The sequence below is a fragment of the Cygnus atratus genome, chromosome 19 (assembly GCF_013377495.2).
Source record: "Cygnus atratus isolate AKBS03 ecotype Queensland, Australia chromosome 19, CAtr_DNAZoo_HiC_assembly, whole genome shotgun sequence".
Taxonomy (NCBI): domain Eukaryota; kingdom Metazoa; phylum Chordata; class Aves; order Anseriformes; family Anatidae; genus Cygnus; species Cygnus atratus.
Window position 1 is genome coordinate 5683667 of NC_066380.1, and position 24699 is coordinate 5708365.

Genomic DNA, 24699 nt, shown 5'->3' on the forward strand with positions numbered 1-24699 from the left:
TGCAGTGACATTTCCACAGCCAGGGGAACGCAGCCCCGGCCCAGAAAGACTCCTGGGGCTGGTGGGTTTGAAATCAGGCACCGGGGCACAAACCAAGCTGCCCAGCCAAACGTGAAGCATTCAGAGGCGACCCTTGTGCCAGCAAAGGGGCTGGCTTGTCTGCTCAGAGAGGACATCCAGCGTGGGGCCAGCCCTCGAGAGCAGCTCTGCAAATCCCACTGGGGCTCCCTCCCAGCCCTCCTCGCCCCTCCAAGCACGCAGCCCGTGCAGCACAAGCTCAGGATTTTTCCTTGCTCACGGCACACCCTCTGCCTGCTCCCCAACGCGCTGCCATGGAAATCCTGGAAGCGCCGGGTCCCGCAGTGACATTTGCTGCCTGTCACCGCCGCGATGGCGCAGGTGGAAGCCGCTGCCTGTCCCCCCGGGGCCGGGAGCACGCTCCACGCCTCGCCGCGGGAACCGCGTGGGCTGCGCAGCCAGGTCTGCGCCCGCAGGGAGCTCGTCCTTCCCCAGGAATTCACTTCGGGGTTTAATAAAGCAGCGAGCTCTTTTTTTTCCCCAGGACACAGCGGGGCCGCTGGGCTCAGGCACGCCGCCTTCGCTCCACGTGGGCTGGCCGCGCTGCGTGCATTTAAGGAGCATCCCCAGGTGCCATCACGGGGCTTCCAACACGTCCTCGTTGATTTTAGCATCCAGATTAGGGTCTCCTCGTCACAACTGCACTGCATGTAAGCAGCAATGCTCAGCCCCCTCCCTAGTACTCTCCAATTCACAAAAAGGCCTTCTCCTCCCTTCTCCCCCCCTGCAGATGTGTTCAGATCTGAAACCCGGCGGTGCTGCAGGGCTGAAGGAGCCAGGGGTGCAGCCTGCGGGTCCCTTGGGCACGGCCAGCACCAACGCTGCTGGCATTTGGGGACAGGGCAATACCCAGAGCTTGGCCAAATGTGCATTTAGATGGGAACTGGGGCAGGAGCTACCCCGGGGAACCTGGTTCTGGAGAGGGCAGCGGCAGGCAGCCTGAGCCACGCCATGAACTCAGCGAGCAGAGCACACACAGCCCATGCCGTGCCTCCTGGGGAAAAGCCAAATTTTGCTATGCCTGAAAATCAGGGAGTCGGGCGGCAGCGAAGGCTCAAAGCCTAGGATGGGGGATGAACGCACGCGCGAGGTTAATTATATCAACTGCAAAAAGAGCGGCTATTTTAAGGTTAATACTTAATGATCGTGAGTCAGAAAAAAAAAAAAAAAAGCAAAAGAAATCATCGGCGTCAGCGCTGGCCGCTCCACCAGACAAGCTGTGGTCACTGCTGGCACAGAGAGCCGCTGAAATAGTTGCTTTGGAGTTGAAAAAATTCCAGCGGAATGAGTTCAGTTTCCTGGTGCCACAGCCGCAAGCCGAGGAGGCAGGAACGCGTCAGCTGGGCCTGGTCACATCCTCGCCTCCCCTGGTGTCACCCTGGGCTCAGACAGCAGTAATTGTACTCATGTGTGTGGTTTCATGGCAAGGGGGCTGCGGGCAGATCCAAACGGGGCTCTAAAGCTTCGAGCTTACCAACCAGGGGGTTTCCGACGCTCTTTTAGGCTTTACAAACGGGTGACTGATGGTGCTCTTGCCTTGTCCCTGGTTTCACCGCAGGCCACGTCAAACACCCAGCGCCCGGTCCTGGCAGTCACCAGCACAATTGCTTGGATAACTGAGCCACACACGGCTAACAGAGGCCTCCGAAATCAGGCCTTATGACCCCAAACTGGGACACGAACACCAGCAGCTCTACTGGCTGTCACCAGGATAAATTTAGATAGCACAGCCTTTTAGTGCCAATACGTAGCATGGTTTTGGACAAAGCACAACCGCCACGAAGCACAGCGGATCTTTGGGTAAATGGCTGCAGCAGCAGTGCCTGCGGGTTCTTCTCCCAAGGAAATGGAGTTGTAGATGGTGAAACTCTGGCCGAGCATGGAGGAAGGCCTGGAGTCAGGCACCACCACACACAGGCTGCCCATGCAGCCACAGGACTGACGTGCAGCCGATGCGCTGAGCGTTACAATTTGCTACGCTATTAATTTCTCTGCTAAATTCTATTTTTTTTTAATTATTTTTTTAAGACTATTCTCTTCACAGCCTCCGGGGCTGTCATTGTTATGCTAACGTGGGAACCTGCAAGGGGTGGCAGCGGGAGCCCATCAGCTGCGCTCGTGTCAGTGCCGAGCATTTGGCTGAGACAAAGCCAAGCAAGAGGCAGCGGCGCACGATCTTCCTTGGTGGCACGTCACAAATCCCAGCTGGCACCTGGGAAAACACCTTCTCTTCTTTTCTCTTCCCTTCCCGCAGTGCAGGAGCCGCAGCCCAGCCTCCTGGAACCTTCAAACGCCGCTCGCTACTGGAAGCAGGCAGCACCCTGGTGGGGAATAGAAAAGGAAAGGCTCCTCACGCTGCCAGCCCAGCACGCGCTGCGCAGCGGTGCCTGTGCGAGGGAAGATGCCAGCTGCACGGGTAGCAGCAGCTTCTTGCAGCCAAGACACCCCAAGACACCCCCACAGCTGCCACCAGCACCCTCGGGGCTGGAAGAGGGGTTGGAGAGGCCACTTCACCACCCTGCGACTGTGTGAGGTTACTTGGGCACCGTTTGCCAATTCTACCGCCCTGCTCCAACAGATGTTTTTACCAAAAAAAAAATCTGAGAGAAGCATCCCTGTAAACGGCAAGACTGAGACCTAAAGCTTTTATCTTTAGAAATACACCAGAGCCTTCAAAGTAGGGAAGCTGCTTTCCTGCCTCCATCCCTGCTCTGAAGGTAGCTCGGTGGCCGTCCATTAAATTCTCAGCTGAGAGCACTTGCAGGGAGCAGTTGCGGTGGTTTTCGCTCCACGAGCCAGATGGAAGGCAGCCTATTTCTGAGATTACCTGCGAGTCGTGTTCGACCATCAGCTTCTTGGTGCAGGAAGCCTGCCGGTGGTGTACACCCTGTAGGTGGCGGTGGCCCTGCTGCAGCGCAGCCCCAGGAGCAAGGCAGCGCTGGGCACTGCTCCCCTTGGCTGCTTTTAACACAAGAAACAAGCTTTTGGAGCAAGCTTGGTAAGCAAACGGTGCTCTCCAGCTATTTCTGTCCACCCAAACCCCATTGTGCTATAGCTGAATTAAAAAAAACCTCAAACATGCAAAAACCTTCTTGTACCTATTTTTCAAATTTCATCGCCGTGAGAGGTTGTGCGGCTGCCTCCCACAAGGCTGCTCTGATTCACGGTTCCGCACGGGCACTGTGGGGCTGGTAAATCCCAGCAGATATTTCTGCTCAGCTTCTGCAGCAGCAGTTGAAACCTCGACTGCCCAGGAATACAGATGAGGGAGCACATTTCCCAGCCTCGCTCTACCGGGGCACGTCAGCGCTCCTGCCAGGCAGCAGCCCAGCTCACTCAAGGTATGCGCAAGGTTTTATGGTGAAACTAAAAGGAGCCTCCACGCCAGCAATTAGGCAGGCAATACGCTTCCCACAGAGATAAGCAAATGGAAAAAGACCAAGTCAGGCATTTAGTCCAGCTCACGGCTGATAAGGGATTGTTCCCCGCAGTATATTTAGGAGGGATCTGTCCAGTCCGCTGTTCATTATCGGAAACAACACACAACTTCCTCCATTTCTCCGGGGAAGATTGTTTGCAGCAAAACCCACCTCCTTGGCAGAAGGCTTCTCCTGACATCTTTTTTTCCTCTGCTTTCACCTCTCCACACCGCAGCCCTCGGGCTCCACTAACAAATCCCCAACCTGTTTCCACAGCTCTCCCCGTGCAGCCGTTTTGTATAGCACTGCATCGTCTTTAATCATCGCGTAGTCAGGCTTAGAGCCTTAACTCCTGTAATCTTCTGTCATTGCCCAGTTCTCTCATCTCAGTCACTGCAGCTGTCCTTTGTAGTCCCTCCAGTTCGGCCAACACCTCCCGGTATGAGATCCATTCTGAAAGAGGAAAGTTTGGTTTCTCCCAGGAGATGCGGATCAATACCTTCATTAAGAGCTGAGCCAGGTGGGGGATTCCTCCCGACTTCCCAGAGCTCCTGTGGAACAAAGCATCCAGAGCAGCTCCACAGGAGAAGCATTTTCAGCCAAGCAGCAGCCGAGGCACCAACAATCACCTCCACACCCTGCGGGAAGAGCAGGGGGTGGATTTGTAGGGTGACAGACTGCTAGCGGGCTATTGTACTGCCCTACAAAAATGGCTTGAGACCACAGATGGTATAGAAGATCACTGACTAAGAGCAGTCTTCCTGGGAAAAAAAAAACACACTTGTATTTAAGCTCGCTGCAGAAGCCCCATGATGTTTAACAGCTCCTCCCACCGAGGATGCTGGAAGTCTCTTGCCAAGCTCAGTGCAATCATCCCAAGAGGGAGCAGTAAGCTCTAAGCTCTCCGCTCCATTTTGATGCTCACCTATGCCACCTAACACCACCCTAACAGCACCCCCGACATTCCTGTTTATTTCATTCAGCAGTACAAGAGTCATCTTATGCATTGTGTCTCAGCCATCCCACTAGAAATATTCTCCGGGGGGAAGCAGTCACAAGAAAGCAGCGCCACCCCGAGTTACATTATTTTCCATGAATGGGACTGGAGAGAAGAAACGGAGAACATGCAGTTCCTATTATTTCAGACACACGAAAGCCTTCGGCTCCTGACTGAGGACCCCAGTATCAGGAGCAGCTGTGGCAACGCAAGCTGTGTTATTACCTCGCTGTTCAAAGCAATTTGTTTTTATTGACCATTCACTATACAGGGCACCACAACACATTCCTGCTCATTAGAGTCTGTCAGTCAGAAGGCAAAAGAAGGGAAAAGCAAGGTTTAAAGAGAAGACAGATCTTCGCAGTCATGAAGATAATCTTGCTAGAGCATGAGCGCTGACAGCAGGCACCTTGTGCTGCGACGAGGAGCTGCACGCGATCAAGACAGCTCAGAATTTCAGACACTGAAAGAAAATCCTCAAAGCAGGTAGAACCATTTACCTCCTCTGGTCAGGACACCCACAAACGTGCATTCAGACACGGCACACTCAGGGAAGCTTTGTTAGGGCTCTTGTTTATCCTCACCCCTGTGCAGTTCCACCAGCTGATCCCTCCCTGCAGTCAGCCTGAACCACACGGAGCTCTGTTACCGTTAGGGCTCGCCTCCCACCAGGAGGACAGGCAGAAATCAAGATTTTTCTCACATAACCCACACTTGGTCTCAAAGCTCAGGTGTGCCTTTTCACAATTCAGTCCCACTTGACATTCCCTTCCATTACAGCTGAACTGGTTTTGGTCCAGTACAACCAGCTCCCCTGGAGCCCCGTGTAGTCCATCAGCGATGAGTTTGCTGCCACTTCGTGGGGAGATGTTTTAAGGTCAAATATAAAACAGACAGAAAAAGCAGAGGATGTGCAGTTGGGAGAAAGCAAACCCCCAAGAACTACCTGCATGCAGTTTGTTTTATTCTACAGCAGGCTATTAAGTCCCAAACCCATGTACTTTTTACAGTTTAGCTCCCCAGTAAAACACCACCCACCCAAAAGCTCCAGGCGATGCACAAACGGCTGCTTGGGATTTGCAAGGGAGAGAACACAATCTATTTCTGGCACTACCCCTCGGTGGTAGCTTGGGAACTATAGGATAAACTGTAAAGCGTTCTGAAGACCTACATTTGGTGATGAAGGCCATATGCTTTTGAGGCAGGGGGTGGATCGTCAGGGAGAGCACTTATGGAAATACTCTGCCCTCCTTGTCCCTGCCAACCCAGGCAGCTTGCAGAACTGAAATGCACGCTCAGACCCTGACATCTCACAAAGAGAACTACAATAGTCCCCGAATATCCTCAGCCTAGCCTAAAATCAAACCTGCTCCTTTCTTTAAAGCAGTACTTCCACGGAGATAATGGCACTGGATAGACAAGGTTATTATGGGTAGAAACCTGTATTTTCAGTAATTTGCCTCTGGTCCCAAGGTTCAGAGCACCAGCTCTGTGTACTCTCTTGCCCAGCAGGCTGACACCGAGCCCTGTGGCACAAGGAGACCCCGATGCTGGCTAGCACCAGCGAGCCCTAGCTGCATCTGCCTTCCTGCCTGGCTCAGCCTGCAGGGCTGGGAGAAACGCTTCATTCATTCGAGACTCAGACCACAGGAATGCTGCTGATGTTCACCTTGCAAAGCCAAAAGGCTTCTCTCAAAGATGACGGGTACGCAGCTGATTTTTGTGATTTGGCCCCTGTACCCAAAACAATGTTAACGGCTGCAAGGGGATATCAGGCATGGGAAAAATAAGGACTTTAAAACCAAAGGTCAGCTCGGTTACTAGCAGTTCAGAAGCAGAAAACAAGATGCGTTAAACTTTCCAGTCATTCAACCTTTATTTTATACATTTGAATCACAGCAGGGAAGCCAAGTTGCACAGACCATCCTGATTTGTATCTGTCTTGCTTCTCTTCAAATACTGTTTGCTGTTCTTTTAATAAAGCTTAAAAAAATACTGAAAAAAGTTACTTACACTTCCGAACATGAACTGAAGAACAGGATAGTTACTGGTCACCAAAAACCCTGAAAGAGGACCTTGCTGTACAGGAGAGTCTTTGAGCTCTTTTGGAGATCATTTACTAAATGAATTCAGAGCTACGTTGTACAAGGTGCCCTAAAGCTGCTTAATGATACAAGAGGATCTGGAATTAATTATTAATAGGTACTGAAGGGAAAGGGAGGCCATTTAGACCCATCCTCTGTTTTGATGGAGCAGGTACCAGCCCAACACACCAGTATCCTAGCTACAAGAGGAAGTGCTTCGGACAACGTGGAGGTCAGGCTCTACTTTATTACACAGAAAGCAGAACACCAAGCGAAATCCCACAGGAAAATATTTATTAAGAATTGTCCTTTCTACAGGATTGCTGCAGTCAAAACATAAATGGGTTCTTCAACCAGTCAACCTACAAGGAGTGACTCTTTTCCTCGGTCACTTTCTTCTTGTACCATCACTTCCAACAAGTGTAGCATCTCAGTATTTTTCTTAAATCCTGTTCCAGCCACTTGCAAGTACATATCATGCAGAGTTCTTACAGGATCATTACTATTTCCAAGCAAACTACACGGGGGAAAAAAAATGTACAGCTTTCTATATTACTAAGTGATTAATAAGCCTAACAGCATCATACCCAGCAGCTACAAGAGAAGCCAGATTAAACTGATTTAGCAATCAACCCCAGGGAACACGGGAACATTGGTCAAGTGCCTCTGGGGAGCACCGCCTCGGCTTTCGTGAAACATTCGGGTTACTGAAGTTACACACAAGGTCACAGGTTTTCGGCAGCAGAAGTCCAGTTATGTTTCACAAATCACTGTGCCTTCCACCTACTGCAGACCACGTCTCCATGCTTTTTACAGAAGTGAAGAATGGGGAAACAACTTATGATTGAGATGGAGGTCACAATGCAGAATCAATAAAACATTTGCTGTAAAGTAACAGTAGTCTGTTAGCTATTGTTACAGGTCAAACTGAAGGAGACAAACGAGGCAGACTGAAGGAGCAAGTGTTTCCTTCAATACCTGCGCTTTTACCTGATTTTGTACGAGCTAAGCAACTTCAGTTCTCATAGAGCTCAACAGAACCTACAAATACCCAGTATTTGCTTCTAATGCAGCCAGGCAATTTTCAAATAGACACACACTTTGTCCATTTGATCGCCACTGTTCAGCTTGCATTTCTCCTCGTTAAGAGAAGAGTACCATAAGGAAAAAGAAGAGTTAACACATTAAAAGCCTTCCATTGGACTTTCACCAAGTGTGCACACTGGAGTGGTTAGGACGTGCCCTTTTGTGGCCAGCAGGAACACTACAGCGCTTGACATTTGGTGGATGCACGCTCACACTACAGAGTCCACCTAGTTTAGAAAATACATCTCCTACCTTACTAGCTCGAAGACAAAATACTGCAATGCAGCAAATTTTTACAACATGCTCCCAGGGTATGCCAGCATGGAAATCCAGGGACAGGGCAGTCAGATGGAGAAAGACAGCGAACAATGCACTGCGCAGACCACAACATGCTGAGTTAGATGACAACATTAAAGAGCATCTTAATAGGACAGCATGTGGCTTCTTCAGCTAGAACTGCTGCGTTTTGAGGAAGCAGCAGCAACGTTCCAGATGACCCCATTATGTCTTCCTATCTTTTAATGTGTCTCTTGATGAACCATCAAGGAAAATATTTTCAAGTCTGAAGAATGCAAGAGTCTGGCAGCTGCACTGCAAGGTTTCCCATGGAAGACAGCTTATTGAACAGTTACAGCAGTAAGGAGGAGTCCATCAGTGGCGTTTGTATGCCATCATCAATAGGGATTTATTGGGGCATAAGCTGCATTACAATTGGAGAATGAGCCAATCTTTTTTCTCTGCAGAGGGTGCCGAGCACTCCACAGCAGCAACATATGTGAATGCATTCATAGCCATTTACTCAGCACTGCGCCAGACCTCCCTTCCCAGGGCTCCTCTCAGCTATACTGCCGTATGCCCAGTGATTGTTTTGGCTGCTTGCTTCCGTAGGAGGCAGACAAGGAAGTAAGGCCGCATCCCAGAATGATCTGCACAGCCACAAGCAGCTCTTCCACTTTCCCTCCCTGTGAAAGAAAGGGAAAGTCTGTCTTCCTACCAGACTGACAGCAGTCAGCACATGAAAGGCAACCACTGCGATTATCCCGCCTGGCGAGTTGCAGATTTCACTAGCAGTAGTCATGCACTTGTCACTTGTGCAGATGTGGGTTTGCCTTGGGAGGAAGGGGGAAGGAGCAGTCCTCCTGTTGATGCTTTGTGGCACAGCACACACCGAGCTGTGCACAAAACTCAGCTGCAGCCACTCTCTCCATCCTTCAACATCCCAGCCGCTGTCCAATCCAACATGCAACCTCACAAGGCAGATTTTTCAACCTGCTCTGAGGACTTCTACGCTATAAAGGGGAAATTCACTTTGGACATGGCTGCAGTAGGAAAATATACCTTTTTCTTTTTTACTTGTATATCCACATATCATTTATTTTTTAATGCATAGGTCTGACAAGTCACTGTTGTACTGCTGGCTAGCGCCCTGCATTAAGTGCCAGCCGAAGTTGGTTGTGCAGCTGGTTGCTGAAGCTCCGAAAGCGAACTCCAGAAACAGCTCTTCTGAGAACACTTGCAGAGCCCTACCGTAGCTTTTCATGTCAAGACAAAGTCACCCATTTCTTGGCCTCTGACTAGGAAGGCAGGGTCTTGGCAGACACAACTACACTTTATGCAACGTTAGCAGAAAAGTGCACATAAAGAAACCTGAGACTAAGGTAAAAGCATTTGTTCTATCAGCGGCTTCACTGATGCTGAGGTACGGAACCGACAGCTGTTTGGAACCAGCTCAGCCCACGCTGGGACCCCAACACAGCCACCGGTGTTTTGGAGCGAATCACACCCATCAGAATTCCCCATTCCATCCACAAAAGGCATTAAGAGGTTCTATGACAGCATCGTGTCTGGATTAACAATGTTATTGCACTTCTGTTCCTGACAACAAATCCTTACATACCTCAGTGCTGACAGACTTTGGGTCTCCTGGACTACTCCGGGCAAAATTTACAGCCTGTTTGAGTAGCCCTTTGGGAGCAAATAGTGACACTTCCCCAGGGACAGAATAACCGTGCAGAGAAGGAGAGGATCACTTTTTCAGCTATTGTATTTAACTGTATGATGTGCTGGGGCTGCCTACATTTGTTTACAGTTTTAATTTCTCACACCTCAGCTACTTAAATATGCAAAAGAATTTCTCCTACTGAAGGTCTAAAAGGGTGTTACATGATGTATGAGCCTTTCCAGCGGTGTAGCCTCTGTTTTCACTAAAACTTTATCTTCCCAAGACCGCGACAGCAAAAGTCAAACCAGCACTGCTGCAATTACTGTGCAGTTACAGCTGAGGAGAAAAATATAGAAGAGGACTCTGCACCAAGATAAGAGGGTTATTCTTTTGCTTTATCTGAAGAAAAACCAGTTCCAGGTATCAAAGCAGGTAGATTCATTTATACCACTTTGATGATGAATAGAATCAATACCAGGGAAAAGAAGCTGCAACTGGAGAAAACAACGCTGCTCTTCAAACAGCAAGTCTTGGTACAGAGTGCTCACTTGTTAAGAGCTCTACAATCCATGTTCAAGACTGAGAAAGTGGTTCAACGTTCCAAACAAAAAACAACCCTGCAATACAAAAAAAATCTCACCCGCTTCTGAACTTAAAGAGTGAAAAAAAACTTGCTGTGGTCCTTTAATCAGTTGTGCCCCAGAGATGCAGTCCCCTCAGTCAAAAAAAAATAATCTCCTAAAAGTGTTTGTAAGACATCTTGGCACATCTGAAGCTCTGTGATGATGCCTGTCCCTGTCCCTGTATGTCTAATACCTCCACATGAAGATTAAGGCTTCATTAGGTCAGTGAGTTATACTTGATTTATTTTTCTTAAAGCTGATTCCCATTACATCCGTGAACCACTTCCGTCCTCCCACAAATTAACAATCCATCGCTGTGCCCTACTACTACAGCTACAGGCACTGACTCGCCTTTCTAGCGATACCCAGAGCACTAGAGATAACACACTGCATTTGTAACATGTCTCTAAGTTTAGACTCCACTGCAGATTTGCAGCTGATAGATAAGACTTCTGTACTCCCAGGCATTGAACGTTCTGGCCATAACCCTCTCCTTTCCTGAGGAAAAACACATTTATGACTGGGAGTTGCACTTGCCTGGTTTTCACAGCAATACCGTTTTGACCAGTTCAGCTCACCTTAAATAGTTCTATCACTACATAGCCAGAGATGTACAAGTCGCCATCCAGAGAGGCCAAGCAACTCAGGATAATGGTGAGCCAGAGATTCATGCTGCGGTACATTTGCTGGACAGATTTCTACTGGAGATCCTGGTACTGCTTACACGGTGCCAGGAAGGAGTGTCTTCTGAAATACCTTGAAAATATTTCAGAATGCAGATCGAAGTACTTTTGGCCACAGCTTAAAATTCGTTTAAGACTGCATGGCAGACCCCTAAGAAGTAAGCATCAGTCCTACACCTCTTGTGTACTTGTCAGGTGGGCACGAATCAAGAGCAACCCAATTGACAGTGGAGAATTTACATTAATGCTTGTTGTGCTACAGGCTGATGTTTTTAATGAAACCAGTTGCTTGCTTCCTATACACCAATACATTTGAAAACCTGACGTGTTCAAGTGGAAACCTGCAGGAATAAGAGAAAACACTTCTCAGTGTTCCCACCGATGTGAGCACTGGTGGAATTCATCTGATCCAATACCCCATTTAGTTTGTCAAGTAACTGCAGTTATTTCTACTCATTTGTTTTGCTATATTTTGTCCAAGCCAAAAGAAGAGTTAAAAAAAAAACTTACACCTCTTTTCTTCTTTTCCCCACCTTCTGTGATACTATGCATTTCCCAGCATACGTTACATAGCGTGTGTATATATATATGCACATTATATAAAATATATACTTTACATACACACTAAAGGTCTCTCTTCACGTTAAAATTACACATTCTGAAGAACGCAACTGCAAACAATTCAGAATACCTAACTGATCCAGAAAGGGGAAAAAAGAATAAGCCACCCAAAATCCCTAGGAAAGCTTCACACTCCTTGCAGGTACCAAGAGATCCCATTTTCTTACGATCAGAGGAATAGTTAGATTTCTGCACTGCTTTGCTCCCCCTACACACACCCCACTCTGCAGTTTCAGTGTTGGGAAGTGCTAGTTGCTCCCTTTCCACTGAGTAATATTAATAAATTAAAAAAGTTTCTGCAAAAGTGCTGCCTTAGTCCAGTCCATCATGCCATGTTTTCCCACTCGCCCCGCGGCTCTGCTGAACCATTCACCACTTTCTTGACCTTCTTCATGCCCTCCATTACTCCAGAAGTCGTCACCCTGGAAAAGAAGGAAACAACATCAGAATTTGAACTGCAACACCCATTTTGCCAACAGCCCATGCTTTTCCTGCACTTATCAAACAACATTTCTCCCAAGTGACTCTTTACCCAGACGTACCAGTCTTGATGTCCTGCCTTTCCTATTGATACCATTTTGCCAACCAGGCATCATCCTGGACACACCACTGATGGGTGTTGGGAGCAACGCTGCTGTCCTTGAGAGTCTCAAGACTCTCCTCATCTGTCATTAAACTAGAACAGACATATGTAGGCTGGCTCACAGTTTCCTGTTCAGACCAGGTGTCACAGCATTGAGAGAGGGCCAATCCTTTGTGCTTGGCAATGGGAAACACAGAAGTCCCAACAGCCTTGGTTTGCCAGGATCTGCTACAGCTGTCTAGACAGGAAGAACTACCACCGAGGCCAGCTGACTTAGTTGCAGTTTTGTCATAAAGATTGTTTATCCATTTATGCTTTACAGGGTTCAGATCAAAATAAACTACAGCGTGCTTTAGAAAAAAAGGTTCATGCTTATGGATCCGTATGCCAACAGTAACCACGCCACAGTCCCATCTACACTGCTTTTACCTCCTGAAGGAGCCACCCTCAACCAACCCAACAGACCAAAGAAAACCAAAGTAGCAGACTGCAGAGGATCAGAGCAAGAACAGAACGTAACATCAGAAACAAACGTTTAAGACACTTGTATCAGTACAAATGAGTGCAGCTCCTTAGTTAAAGCTTCTTCTCATGGTGGAGGAGATAAAATCACGATGGACTGGTAATAGACAAGGTCTAAACTGCACTCAGCTGAAACCACATCATTTAGTTTCCTTCTCTAATGTAGGGAAAGCTGTATCAAAACAGTATCAGAGACACTGCAAGGGAATAAGCATTATAATATTTGCTCATACTCAAAAGAAGTATGGGGTTGTTTAGTAAATAACCAGCTGGTATCACATTAAGTTTGAGCAGCTTGCTTAGAAACTTTTTGCTCTATAGCTGAGCACCCTTAATTCTGTGCATTGGACTTGCTGCTGCATTTGCAATGCTTTTAACATGTACCATGTCTTATACAAATGCACACGCTGTGGACGCTGCCCCAAGTGAACATTATTAGCTTAATGCACACCAACTCCTGTTAATAGCAAAATTACTCAATGAGCAGCAACAAAACAGAAGAGAGGTCATCCCATTTATACCAATCCAAGTCTGGATTTGTCGTCGCAATCTGACCATTGAACTACAAAGCCTCATAATGCTGTTCAAACACTAGGCAGACCGATCTGTTTATCCAACTAGAACAGCACCACTACTCTCACAACCACCTTGGCTTTCCAGCAAGCTCTTCAGTCCTGTACCTTTCTCCCTCGCCACACAACACAGGCTATTCACATGCACCAGACATTTGCTCTGTTCTTTTGCACAATATGATTCTCATTCCACACAGGTATTTTTTTCCTACAAGTGTGCTGCAAAGGTTATTTTGGATGCTGGAAGTAAGAGTAGCAACAGTTCAATGCATTCACAAGGGATGCCTGGAAGCATACATAAAACTGTCCTGTTCGATGTCGCTGCTGTCAGTCTGTGTGTGCTTTCACCTGCTGTTTACCATGTAAGAATATTTGATCAGACTATCTAACAGCATTTTCACAGTATCACCCAAGAGAACTAATCTTCAGATACACTCTTCTGACACCGCCCTTAGTCCCATACTAGATATCAGCTTCTGTTCATGTACTCTCTAAGAATAATTTACCCAAACAAAAACTTGTACATTTTGTCATTCTCTAGTGGTGGCAAAATTGGGAACATCAGTGGTTAAGATGCTTTGGAATGGGTCTAGATAAGTTTGTGTTCAAGGAAATAAAAAGGGCCAGAAGAGCACAGATCAAATACCAACTTTATTCCCTATTGAAATAAAAACCAGGGAGATTAAGCAAGCAGGTTGCTTAAACAAGAAAGACAGAATTAGTAAATGTTCACCTGGAAGAGATCACATCAAGCTTTTCAGCACAGAGAGCATACAGATCTCAAGTTTTCCCTGTTGACAGTGGTTTTCCCACAGCCACACAGGAAAAAACTGGGGAAACATGAGCTAGACAGATCTATCAGCGTAGATGCATAACTAATTGGAAAAGCATGCATTGAGATGTACTTAATGGTTTCCTGTCAAAAATGAAAGAACATTGAGTGTGGTTCCAGAGAGGTCTGTCCTGGGTTCACTTCTACTCAATATCTTCAGTAATTGCCTGGGTAATGGAATAGAGAACTTGCTTATTAAATCTGCAGAAGACACTAAGAGCTACATATTTGAGAACAGGACTAGAATGCAGAAAGGTTCTGGCAAATTGAAGTAATGGTCTGAAAATTATGGGACAATGTAGAAAAACAACTATAAAGTTTACTCTTCAGAAATAACTGACTTCATAACTACAGAGTAAGGAGTTGAGTATCAATTCTTCAGGGATGAGTTTAAGATTATAATGAACTACAAACCAAAAAAAGAAAAAGAACCACTACCATAGCGATCCAACAGCAGTCCTACTAGGATATATAAATAGGTGCTTTGCACATGCTTGACACCAAAGTAGTGCTAACACTTGACTCACATCTAGTAAGATCCCACCGGGCACAGAGTCTAGATTTTAGCACTGTACTTGAATGCAATTACAACCCATTATACATCACGAAGATAACAAAAACGATCAGAGGTTACTGCTCGGGGGGAAAGATCCATTTCCTACATTCATGGGGGGATAGGACAAACAGATACATACTGAATTTGCAGCCAGGTAAAGTCCTGCTATTCGTTTCCTGCACCCCCGTGCAATGATAGCACAGAACTGCGAGAGATTTTGGGAGGTGGGTAGGGTAAATTCCTCAGTGAAAATTAAAGACTGCCTGTCTGATTAGTGCTATTCTTGTCTCATGACAAGCGATCAGCATAACCCTTAAGGCCTCATTTTCTCAGACTGTTCATGCACGATGGGAAGTTCTCTTCCCTCTCAACATTAGTTCAGACAACATGCTTTAATGCCCAGTAAAATAAGGGCAGCAGCACCAAGATCAAGAACACTGCAATTCTCAGACTAATGCCCTGGGCAGTCTCTGAACTTGAGCTCTGACCTGCAACACTGCAAGTAAACATTCCTCAGCTGAACAGTTTGCTGAACTGCATTTCTAGCCCACAGATCAGTTGTAGCTGAAATGCAACAAATCCTCCTCACTAAACCATCTCTCCAGAGAGGACTCTGTCACAGAGAAAGAAAATCACTTCCAATGAAGAGCCTCATGAATCAGCCTGCCATGAAGCACAACCTGAGAGAGAGAGAGCAGAGAAAAGCAGCCAGCCAGGACGTTCAACCTCAGCGCACAATAGGCTGCCTCATGACACAGCAAGAAACTCCAGATCCCGAGGTATAAGCAAAGGTAGGTCAGCATTACCACAGCAGTTCACTATGTTGAGGTTGTTTGTGGTGTTAAGTAAACACAAAGTCAGCCTCCAAACACTCAGTAAAACGGATTTACTGAGTAAAGAACAAAACCGTTAATGTTTTTTCCTGCAATTCTTCCTCCCACATAAGTATCTTAACCCCACATGCGTTTATGAGCACGATTTCAACCCAGATCTGTAGAAGAGCTCTTCTAAAGCAATGCCTACTGAGCTAATGAAATAACTTACTGCAAGAGTAAAAAACCAAAACTGCTTCCTCTGCCCTTCCTCACCCCACCTCATCTACTGCACCGTTTACATTTGTGTTCGTGCCCCAGAAATGGCATGAGGACTGGAAGCCTGACAGCTCTTTCTGCCAAGTGTGGCTGCACCTTTTCAAAGAGAGAACTTTAATCTAACAAACTGTCAGCAACAGGCCCACATACTGACAGAACAGGCTAAAGAAGCTGCCCAGCACAGAATGCACAGAGAGCCACTTTGTTGAAGATGAATGGCTATTGACCCTACTTGAAAAAGAGCAGGCTGGTCCTTAGTTCAGGTTTAGTCATCCTCTCCTCTCCACCAGGGCAACTTCTATTGAGTCTGGTATAATTGAAATGAGTCTTAAAACATTTGTGGATGCTTCCTCTCAAGACAGGGGTGTGTTAGCTGAAAAAAAAAGTAGCTTTACAAGCTTATTACAAGTCACCTTCACTGTTCGTGATTCATAGAATATTTTTTGAGAATTACAACAGTCTACAGAGGGAGGACTTGTGCCTCACGTTGCTTCTGTCACTGACACCTAGATTTCGGATTTTTCTTTAAGCTCTGCAGATTGCCACACTGTCCTTAGCAATATTTACATTTACTGCCACACAGAGCTTTGTATAGTTTGCATTGCAAGAAAACAGGCATAAACTAGAGAGCTGCACTTCAAGCATCCTATTTTTCTTGCTGGAAGACAAGCAAGCCTGGAAAATAGACTTGCTGATCATACAGCTCTCCCCTCTATTGGCTCATGGAAATGTTGAGCCTAAAGAAACTGAATGCTTTTGCAGCAAGCTTTTTTTTCCCTTTTAAAAAAAGATTAATAAAAACCCTTTTAGAAAGGAAAACCACCTTAAAGCCTGGAAATAAGACATGGAAGAACACCACGAATTTTGCAACCTTTCAACTCTTCTGCCACAGCATCTGAAGACAAGTGGATATTTATCACATGAAAGACAAAACACTCATACAATGGTTAGTCAGGATGCTGTCAGACACTTAGTCACTTGCTTGAATAAACCTTGATATTTTTCCCTATAGAAACAACATTTAATATTCATAAAAGCAAACACAGGACTACCAAGATCAAGTCAAGAAGAAACTTTATACACATGCATTGCAGTGCTTCACCTATCACAGAACGTGTACACATCTTGCTTCTGAAATGCGTAAGCTTAACCTCCCTGATGCAGCTAGGGAACGGAAAACAAGACACTTAGAAATTATCCTCTGCCAAGTGCCCACATGGAATAAAACTCATAGTGAATCAGATGAGAAAAAATCCAGCAAGGCTAAGGGGAACAACCCACAAGGCACAACAATGGAAACTCCCAAGGCAAAGACCAAAATGCCTTACTAGGAAGAGGCTCACAAAGAATTCTGATCCTCGAGTTTCTAGCAATGTCTGTATCACTGCTGCAAGATGTAAATCACTTGATTAGTTCATTAAACTTTAAGCTTTTTCCTGGCAGAGCCTCTAAAATTGAGCAGCTTCTCCAGTCCAGTGAAATCACTACATGTGAGAAATGCTTTATTATTAGGCCTAACAAAAACACAAACAAATAAAAATTCATTAAGCACACAATGCAAAGTTAATTTCAATCTAGCAGGCAATCTTGCAGGAGCTCATTTCTGAACAAACACAAATCCTGCCACATCTTCCAGTTTAGATATTGCCTTCGTAACGAGGATGTTTGCTTACCAGCACCCAGACTGAAAACAGCTTCTTGTATAAACCCTTTAAACACCTTTAAGTGATAAGTAATGTTATGGTCACTTGGATTCATCTTTCAACAAAGAGGTTTTTATGAACCCAAAGCAAAAATAACTATGCATTTGGCAAGAACATCTCTGTTACTGGAGACATTTCTGAGCATTGAAGTCCTTGGCATGACATTTCAGGCTGGATTCCACCTCACGCATCTATCCTTGTAGCAATTCCCTAGTAAGCTCCATTTCTTCCTGAGCTAACTATGAGGGTAGCAAACATACTCTAACTTTTTTGCCCCTGCAATAAAAATTGGAGGAGTGTTGATCTATTTCACACAAGAACAGGTAAAGGAGATTTGCCAAACAGGAAAGAAACTCTCAGAAATAGACTTCCGTGCCTCCACATGAATTGCAGCTATGCATGAAACGCATAACTACTAAGAGATTAGGGTAGCCCTGCTCCTACAAGGCCACAGAGTGTAGCAATTATAACCATGTTCAACACTTCCAGCATGCTGCACATCTTAGAGCAGTTTCTATCATAGAAAATGAGTGTCATTTCTGAAACTAAGTCCTCAGAAAATCACTGCAAAGGAAATGACAGGGATTAGGCTGACTCCCACTTTATAGTTGCTCCAGAGTAATTCAGGTCCTACTGCATTCGTGGTGCCTCGTGGTTTAGCAGCAAAGAAGTGAACTGTGAAAAGTACTGTTAAAACCCCCATCTCCTTACTTAAATTTTTGCAGAGCTACAGACTGACCTCCATGGTAGAGGGGACCTTACATCATGCTCATTTATAGTCAGTAGACTGGTAGTTTATTTTTATGATTTGTTTGGTGGTTGCTTTTTTAACTACGAAGATTTATTTTCAGACACACTGAAAATACAGCGTTAATGACAGTCTATAAGGTATGTTGATGTTCAGCAACATAGTTTGTGTTTAATCTGTTTAGCCTGGCACTTCTCTGGGCATCTTTCTGCCCCATGAAATGCTTTACCAGCTTATTCTACTCTACTGCAATAGGTAGCTCAGAGATTCCTAGGCATATCACAAGCCTCTTTGGTAGTTTAACACACACCAAATAGACACCTCCTCTTTAAATATGCAAGCAGAACCTAATCTTTTTTTCAAATAAAGACTTAGAGATTAAAACAAACTGTTTATAAACATTAGTTTTCTCAGGTCGAGTTAAGAGGTAAAAGAGGGAGGTTCTTACACAGCTTCCATCTCCAAATCATCCTCATCATCTTGAGAAAGCTGTAGATATGGGTTGTCTGATGCTGGACGGAACTTGTACCCAGTGAGGACAAAGAACACAAGTGTGGCCATTTCATCCAGCAGCTGTAAGTAAAAACACAAGATTAAGTTCAGTCCTGTAATCCTTGACAGTCATGAAACACTTCTCATTCATAAGGTTCAAGATTTTATGGCCAAGAAGCCTGTGCCATAGCAGAAATAAAAAAGCAATTCCTGTCCTGTTATCGTTAATCCCAGGCAAAAGGCTGTCAAGCTCTTTGTTCTTCCAGCTTTCCCTGTCACTCTAGATACAGTTACGACTCTAGACATCACTCCAGTGCTTTTAAATAACTACAGCAAGACTTGGCTTTTAAATTGGAAAAAATACATATCCCAAAGTTGTTTGGTATTTTCAACAGTTAATGTATTCCAAAGACTCCCTGCACAGTTACTTGGATTATATGTTAAGAAACCAAGTATTTAAAAGTCACTAGGCAAATAAAGCCTGTAAGTGGAAAAGCAAAAGCCTATTTCACTTGATCCCTGGGGCCTCAATTACACAGGGCAAACCTGACTAATTTTTTTTCCTCTTTTGTATGTTCTTGATTAACTTCCTTCAGATATTTTTAATTTTAAAGACTAAGATCAATAATGCAATTACTTTCAGACATCTCATGTGTAATCCAGCAACCTTGCTGGACAAACATAAAACTAAAAATACACTCCTGCCACCAGGAGCGATCAGTGATAAAAGTCAGGAGAAAACAGGGTGCAGCATTGTGCTTTGAGATGTTCTACCATAACATGAAGAACCCATTATGGATTTTTTTGATGCAGTCATATTTAAAGATTACTAAGAAAAAAAATCAAGGAATGGATGTATTTTCCTTTGCAGACAAATACCTGGTACAGCCACTTCCACTGGAATGGAACAGCAATCTTTATGAGAATTGCAATGATCCGTGTGAAGTAAATGTAACACACAATCTGTGGGAAGAAAAAGGAGAAAGCATGTGTGTGAACAACAGCATCATCCTGACTGAACCTCTTTTTCCAGAAAAATAGCTGAAGCAGTTCCCAGACAACTCATTATATCAAATTAGCCCTATTATGCTCCTTCAATAAACATGGAAGATATGGGCTGAGGCTCTGCAGCTTGTTGAACATCCAAATGACTCAAGCTGTTACTAACAAATTTAAGTTACATCAGGAAAATGCTTTAAGTATCAGGATTTTGTAGAACTGAAGAATCAGTACTGTAATTTATTACTCTTAACACTCATAAGAGTCTGAAATGAGACCGCTGGAAATCATCAAGAAGGCTATGCTCTCTTGGGAGGTATGCTCATGGCTCCCACTGACTTAATCAGAATCTACACGCATGCATCTCAAGGCACCATTTGGTCCCATGTTTAGTTTAGCAAGTTTATAGTACGTTATTCAAGCTCATCAATTCAACTGGCAGCTGAAACTGTCTCCAGGGGAAATCAGTAAGCATTACAAATAGCTGGAGCCAATTTAAAAGATAGAGGGATGCAACTGCTTGGAAAAGAAGGTAAGTTGCTCTGAGGATTGTAACCCAGTTGGCCAAGATGCCAAAGAACAGCACTGCCACAGATCTAGGAGCATCTCTACCCCATTCATCAGCTATGGTAGCTTCAAAGAAGTAATCCATCACAAGGCTTGAACAACTTTGAAGTGCACTGTATGCATGAGTGCAAGATTTTGTTGTTGTTGTTGTTTTTGCTTGTTTACTTACCATAACATAGTAATGTCTGAAGAGCTTCAGCTTTGCTAGGTTAATGGCAGCTGTCAAAAGAACAAAAGTTCATCAGAAAATTAATCGAAATGAGAGTTTCTCCTGATGCTTGTCTACAAGGTAAGACTGTGACCAAGACTACGACTTGGGTAATTCCACACTAGAAGTTTTTCCCCCACAGCCTGCTGGGTGCTCTGAGGAACGCTAGTCTGGCTTGAATACATATTGGACAATCCCTAGGCTATGGTGAATGACCTCTTAAAAAGGCAATTCAATGAGATCACCTTTACACTAAGTTTTACATATACACACACAACCTACAGCATAGAACCTTCCTCTAATGCTTATCTGTTAACTACTTACTGTTGCCTTAGGACTGCCACAAGGGCCATGCTGCTTGACACTATCTCAAAGCTGCTCACATCAGCTAAAGGCAGAGAACATGTCAGGAAGTACTCGATAAAAGACAGAGGTTTTCTAGGAGGCAATCCTGCATCCAGGAACCATTGCATCTTGTTAAAATACCCTGCTGCTGTTCAACAGCTAAGCTGTATTCTCCATCACTCACTGCTCAGTCATAATTTATGAGTGGAATGTGGAGACATACTACCCAGTTCGCATGGCAAATGCGTGTTTCAATCACAAACCCTGTGCGCTACAACCCCAAGCTAAGCTGCATTTATTGGACAGATTACATCAGCTCTTGAGGAACACGGCGCATATTCATGTGAATGAGCAGAGGTCAACACCAGATGGAGCAGCTGTCAGCTCTGGTTTAAGAGTCAGGTTTTAGAGGTGCAGCAGGATAACAGATACGGACTCCTGGTGGTTCTGTGACAACAGGAGAGGCAAAGAGTCCAAGATATGTTGACAGCATGCAGAGATGCAATTTAGAGCCAATGAACACATGTTGCCAGTTAGAAAACACTGCCACTCTCTTACTTGTATTCCCTCCAAGCCCTCCTTCTGTTTAAGGGAGATGGAAGTACAACACATGGCGCTTCAGTTTACCTGTGCTCCCCCACAGAAAACACCTGCTGCAAAAATCACATCTATAAAACACTGTGTGCATTTGCACATCAGATCTCTCCAAGGTTCACAACAATGCAAAATACAGTGTTATGCATCACAAAGAGAAGGACTAATGACTGCAATAATACGTTTCACTTTGTGGCAAAAATGGTGATACATTTCTTATGAAAAGGTAACGTCAGATGTACCACTCAAATTGTGGTGTATGTTCCCACTACATAAGTTCCAGTAAAGACAGATCATTTTGTTACAAACCTACTTCATTTTATCTAGAAACCAAGTGTCACTTTCCTAAACTTAAAACACTTCCCCTGGAACATTACAGGTAAGCTATGGCCACCCTGAGACAGATACAAACCCTCCTCCAGGGGGCACAAGATCACCACAGCACCTGACTACCTGAAAGCATAAGGTGACTGGCAGGTGAATAAAACTCAGCTAAAAGTTGTTCTGATTTAGTACTGCCCAGCGGCATGTCAGTTAAGAGGAAGCAGAGCCACAGCTCCAGAGGGAGAAAAAAGCAAACCTTATTTGGGAAGGAACACCAAATTTGCTTTCATGCAGCTAAAACTCGTTCCATGGCACGCTTATCCGAACACCAGACAGGCTGCGATGGCTTTAGGAGAGTGTCCTTGTGGGGGCAATGTTATGGCACAAACTGTATATCAAGAGCAACACTGGCTCTTGATTTTGGGAGGATGGTTTCTTGTGGACTGCATATGAAACACTGAACATAGAATAGCACTGACTCTGCAATGTGGGGTTCTGGACTCCAGAACGCAGTGCCCAAGCTGTAGGCTCACATTTGAAGAGTATCTGCAGTCGAGCACAAAGAGCACTTCCCTGTGCAACAGATGCCAAGACTTGCAACTGCTAGAATTAAATCCTTGATAGCTAAATCAGCCCTGAGACATTACCTTGCTCACAAATGCTAGTTTCCCACATTTAAATAGCAAAAACGTATGGATTTTCATAGGTCTAGTCCTCCACCAGATAGCTTAATGTTAGAAGTTTTCCATAATACAGTTAGAGAAAAATTAAAACATAAGTATGCAGAACTCACTCACTAAATCATGAAGCAGAGAGGCAGTGTTGTCCTATTTAAAGAATTACATTAAGTGTGACCATGAACATCTTGTGATTCACCACGTATCGGTTTGTACAGAAAGATCTATTTTGAACTCAACGCATCCATCTCAAAGAACTGCTACCAACTGGTGCACTGACAGGCCACGAGAATTCCCAGGCTTTGTAGTTGAAGGAACACCAACTCAACAGCTGTGATTCAAACTGCCAGTCCATCAGTGTTTTAGTCAACAACCGAGTGAGCTGGGGAGTCATTTCTGTTGGATTCATGCGGCGCACAGGAGGAGGAAAGGATAGCGAAGCCAAAGATCTGGTTGCCAACTCAAGCATCACAACGCACTTCTCTCTCAACTGGTAGAGCCCAGCTCAAAATCTCACCTGCCCATCTGATAATCAATACCAAAGAGTCATAGTGTTACATCTAGATAACTGGAATGGCTAAGCATGGAAAAGAAGGGTGAGGGGGAAAAAAAAGACAAGAAACACCAAAAAAAAAAGACTGCAGAGGCACCTTTGGAAGCTGGCTTGCTTGGTTATCACAGCCAGGTGCTCCCCCGTAGTTAACAACTTCAGGAATGCTCCTCTCCACTGTCAGATTCTAGAGTCAGTATTAATGCACAGTTACAAAATTCCACCAGTTTTTCTAAACAGCTCAAAGTTACAGCACACATTCTTCTGAAGAAAGTCCAAAATCATCCTTGCTTGTCATCAGCAGCTTGTGAATTGTTTTATCATAGGCTGAAGGTGCTTCAAACGTTAATTCTTGAGTCTTGCTATACTGGACACTTTGAGACTTAGGCTCACCTAGCCTGGCAGCCCAGATACCAACAGCAACGCTCCCAAGAGGGTAGGCCAGCAGCTGTCACAACTTAAATCACCTGCAGCCCCAGCCTGTAAAACTGTGATAAAACAGCAATCACAGCATGCAGTAAAGGTTAGGTAATTTTATATTTTGAGCATGATAATCATCCAAGGAACAGTGCCTAACTGCAGAGCATAACAAGAAAAGAGACTCTCTACCAAACGTTTTACAAACTAATTCATACCTGCATTCCACCTCTTTCATAGACTAATTAAGATGAAAGCCATCCTCCAAGATAGACTTATGACTTCTATAACTAGCTTCTTAGTTTCCCTTCTTCATCACCATTTACTTTAACAGCTTATGCCTGCAACAGCCTGATCTGCACTGATCAAAACATAACATGCCACAGAATTTTGGAAATCAATCACTTTTTCATTTTGCTCCCTGTGCTAATTTCAAATGCTGAGGCAGTCTGTAAGATGGAGAAAAAAAGCCAGACAGCGACAGCCCTGCACACTATCAGACAATAGCTTTCTGATGAGTAAATCTGAACTTTTCAGAATATGTATGTAATAACAGAAAAGGACTGCAGATAAGGGCAAAAGGAGCTCAAATTCAGACAATACAGTATGCAAAGACAAACCATAATGTGTCTAGAACAAGCAAAGTACAGCTAAGAGTATTTCCACAATGCACTGCACGCTATACTAACGTGTACATTTGAGATGCAATCTGTGCCATGACCAAATAGTAAACGGAAGTCTTGTATCCCCCCACTCCCCAGCAATGAAGGCAGCATGCAGATTTAGACCTCAAAAAGCAGCTCCAGGAGTAACTCTGAGACATACAGCCCTATAATCTCTATGGCACTCTGCTTAAAAGCATTCCTACACGAGAAAGATGGGGTCAAGCAAACAGATACAGCAACTCTCCGTGTCATGCATTAGGAGGTGGCACTAGTTAATCTCGAATACTCTGAAGCACATTAGCCGTTTGGCACAGAAGTCCCCTGTCACAGTCAGAAGAAATTCCAAAGTACTGGATAAGCAGTGTGTCTCCAACATGTAACTGCTATTTCAACCTTGGATACCTAGAAGCAGTACACGAGAACATAACAGGTCCATTTCATTTCTCAACTTGCATTTCTCAACATTTCCCAGCCCTCCTGTGCTATCCACTGAGGTCTTGACACTTAAATCACTAAGCTTTATCTCAAGGTTTTGAGATGTCCGTGTACTGCCTGGAGCATGTTTACCCGTGCACTACCCCCTGCTCCTCGCTGGAGAGCTGCCGAGGTGTCTGAGCACAGGTCTGCACAGCCATCGCCTCCAGCGTCTGCTGAGCTCAGCTGAGCCCGGGGGGCTCTGCACCACGCAGGACCAGGCTCTTTGTTCACAGCATTTGTGGCA

At 45.0% G+C, this 24699-nt stretch overlaps 1 protein-coding gene across 1 annotated transcript in view; it reads right to left on the reverse strand.

Annotated features, from left to right (window-relative positions):
* Positions 1–6808: 6808 nt before the first annotated feature.
* Positions 6809–24699, reverse strand: part of GPR107 (G protein-coupled receptor 107) — a 38373-nt gene continuing 20482 nt past the window's right edge. The window contains exons 15-18 of the mRNA XM_035555002.2: positions 20368–20417; positions 19512–19595; positions 18589–18713; positions 6809–11955 (exon numbers count right to left, since the gene is read on the reverse strand). Of these exons, the coding sequence (XP_035410895.1) occupies positions 11859–11955; positions 18589–18713; positions 19512–19595; positions 20368–20417 (356 nt within the window). The 3' untranslated portion in view covers positions 6809–11858. The remainder of the gene's footprint in view (positions 11956–18588; positions 18714–19511; positions 19596–20367; positions 20418–24699) is intronic.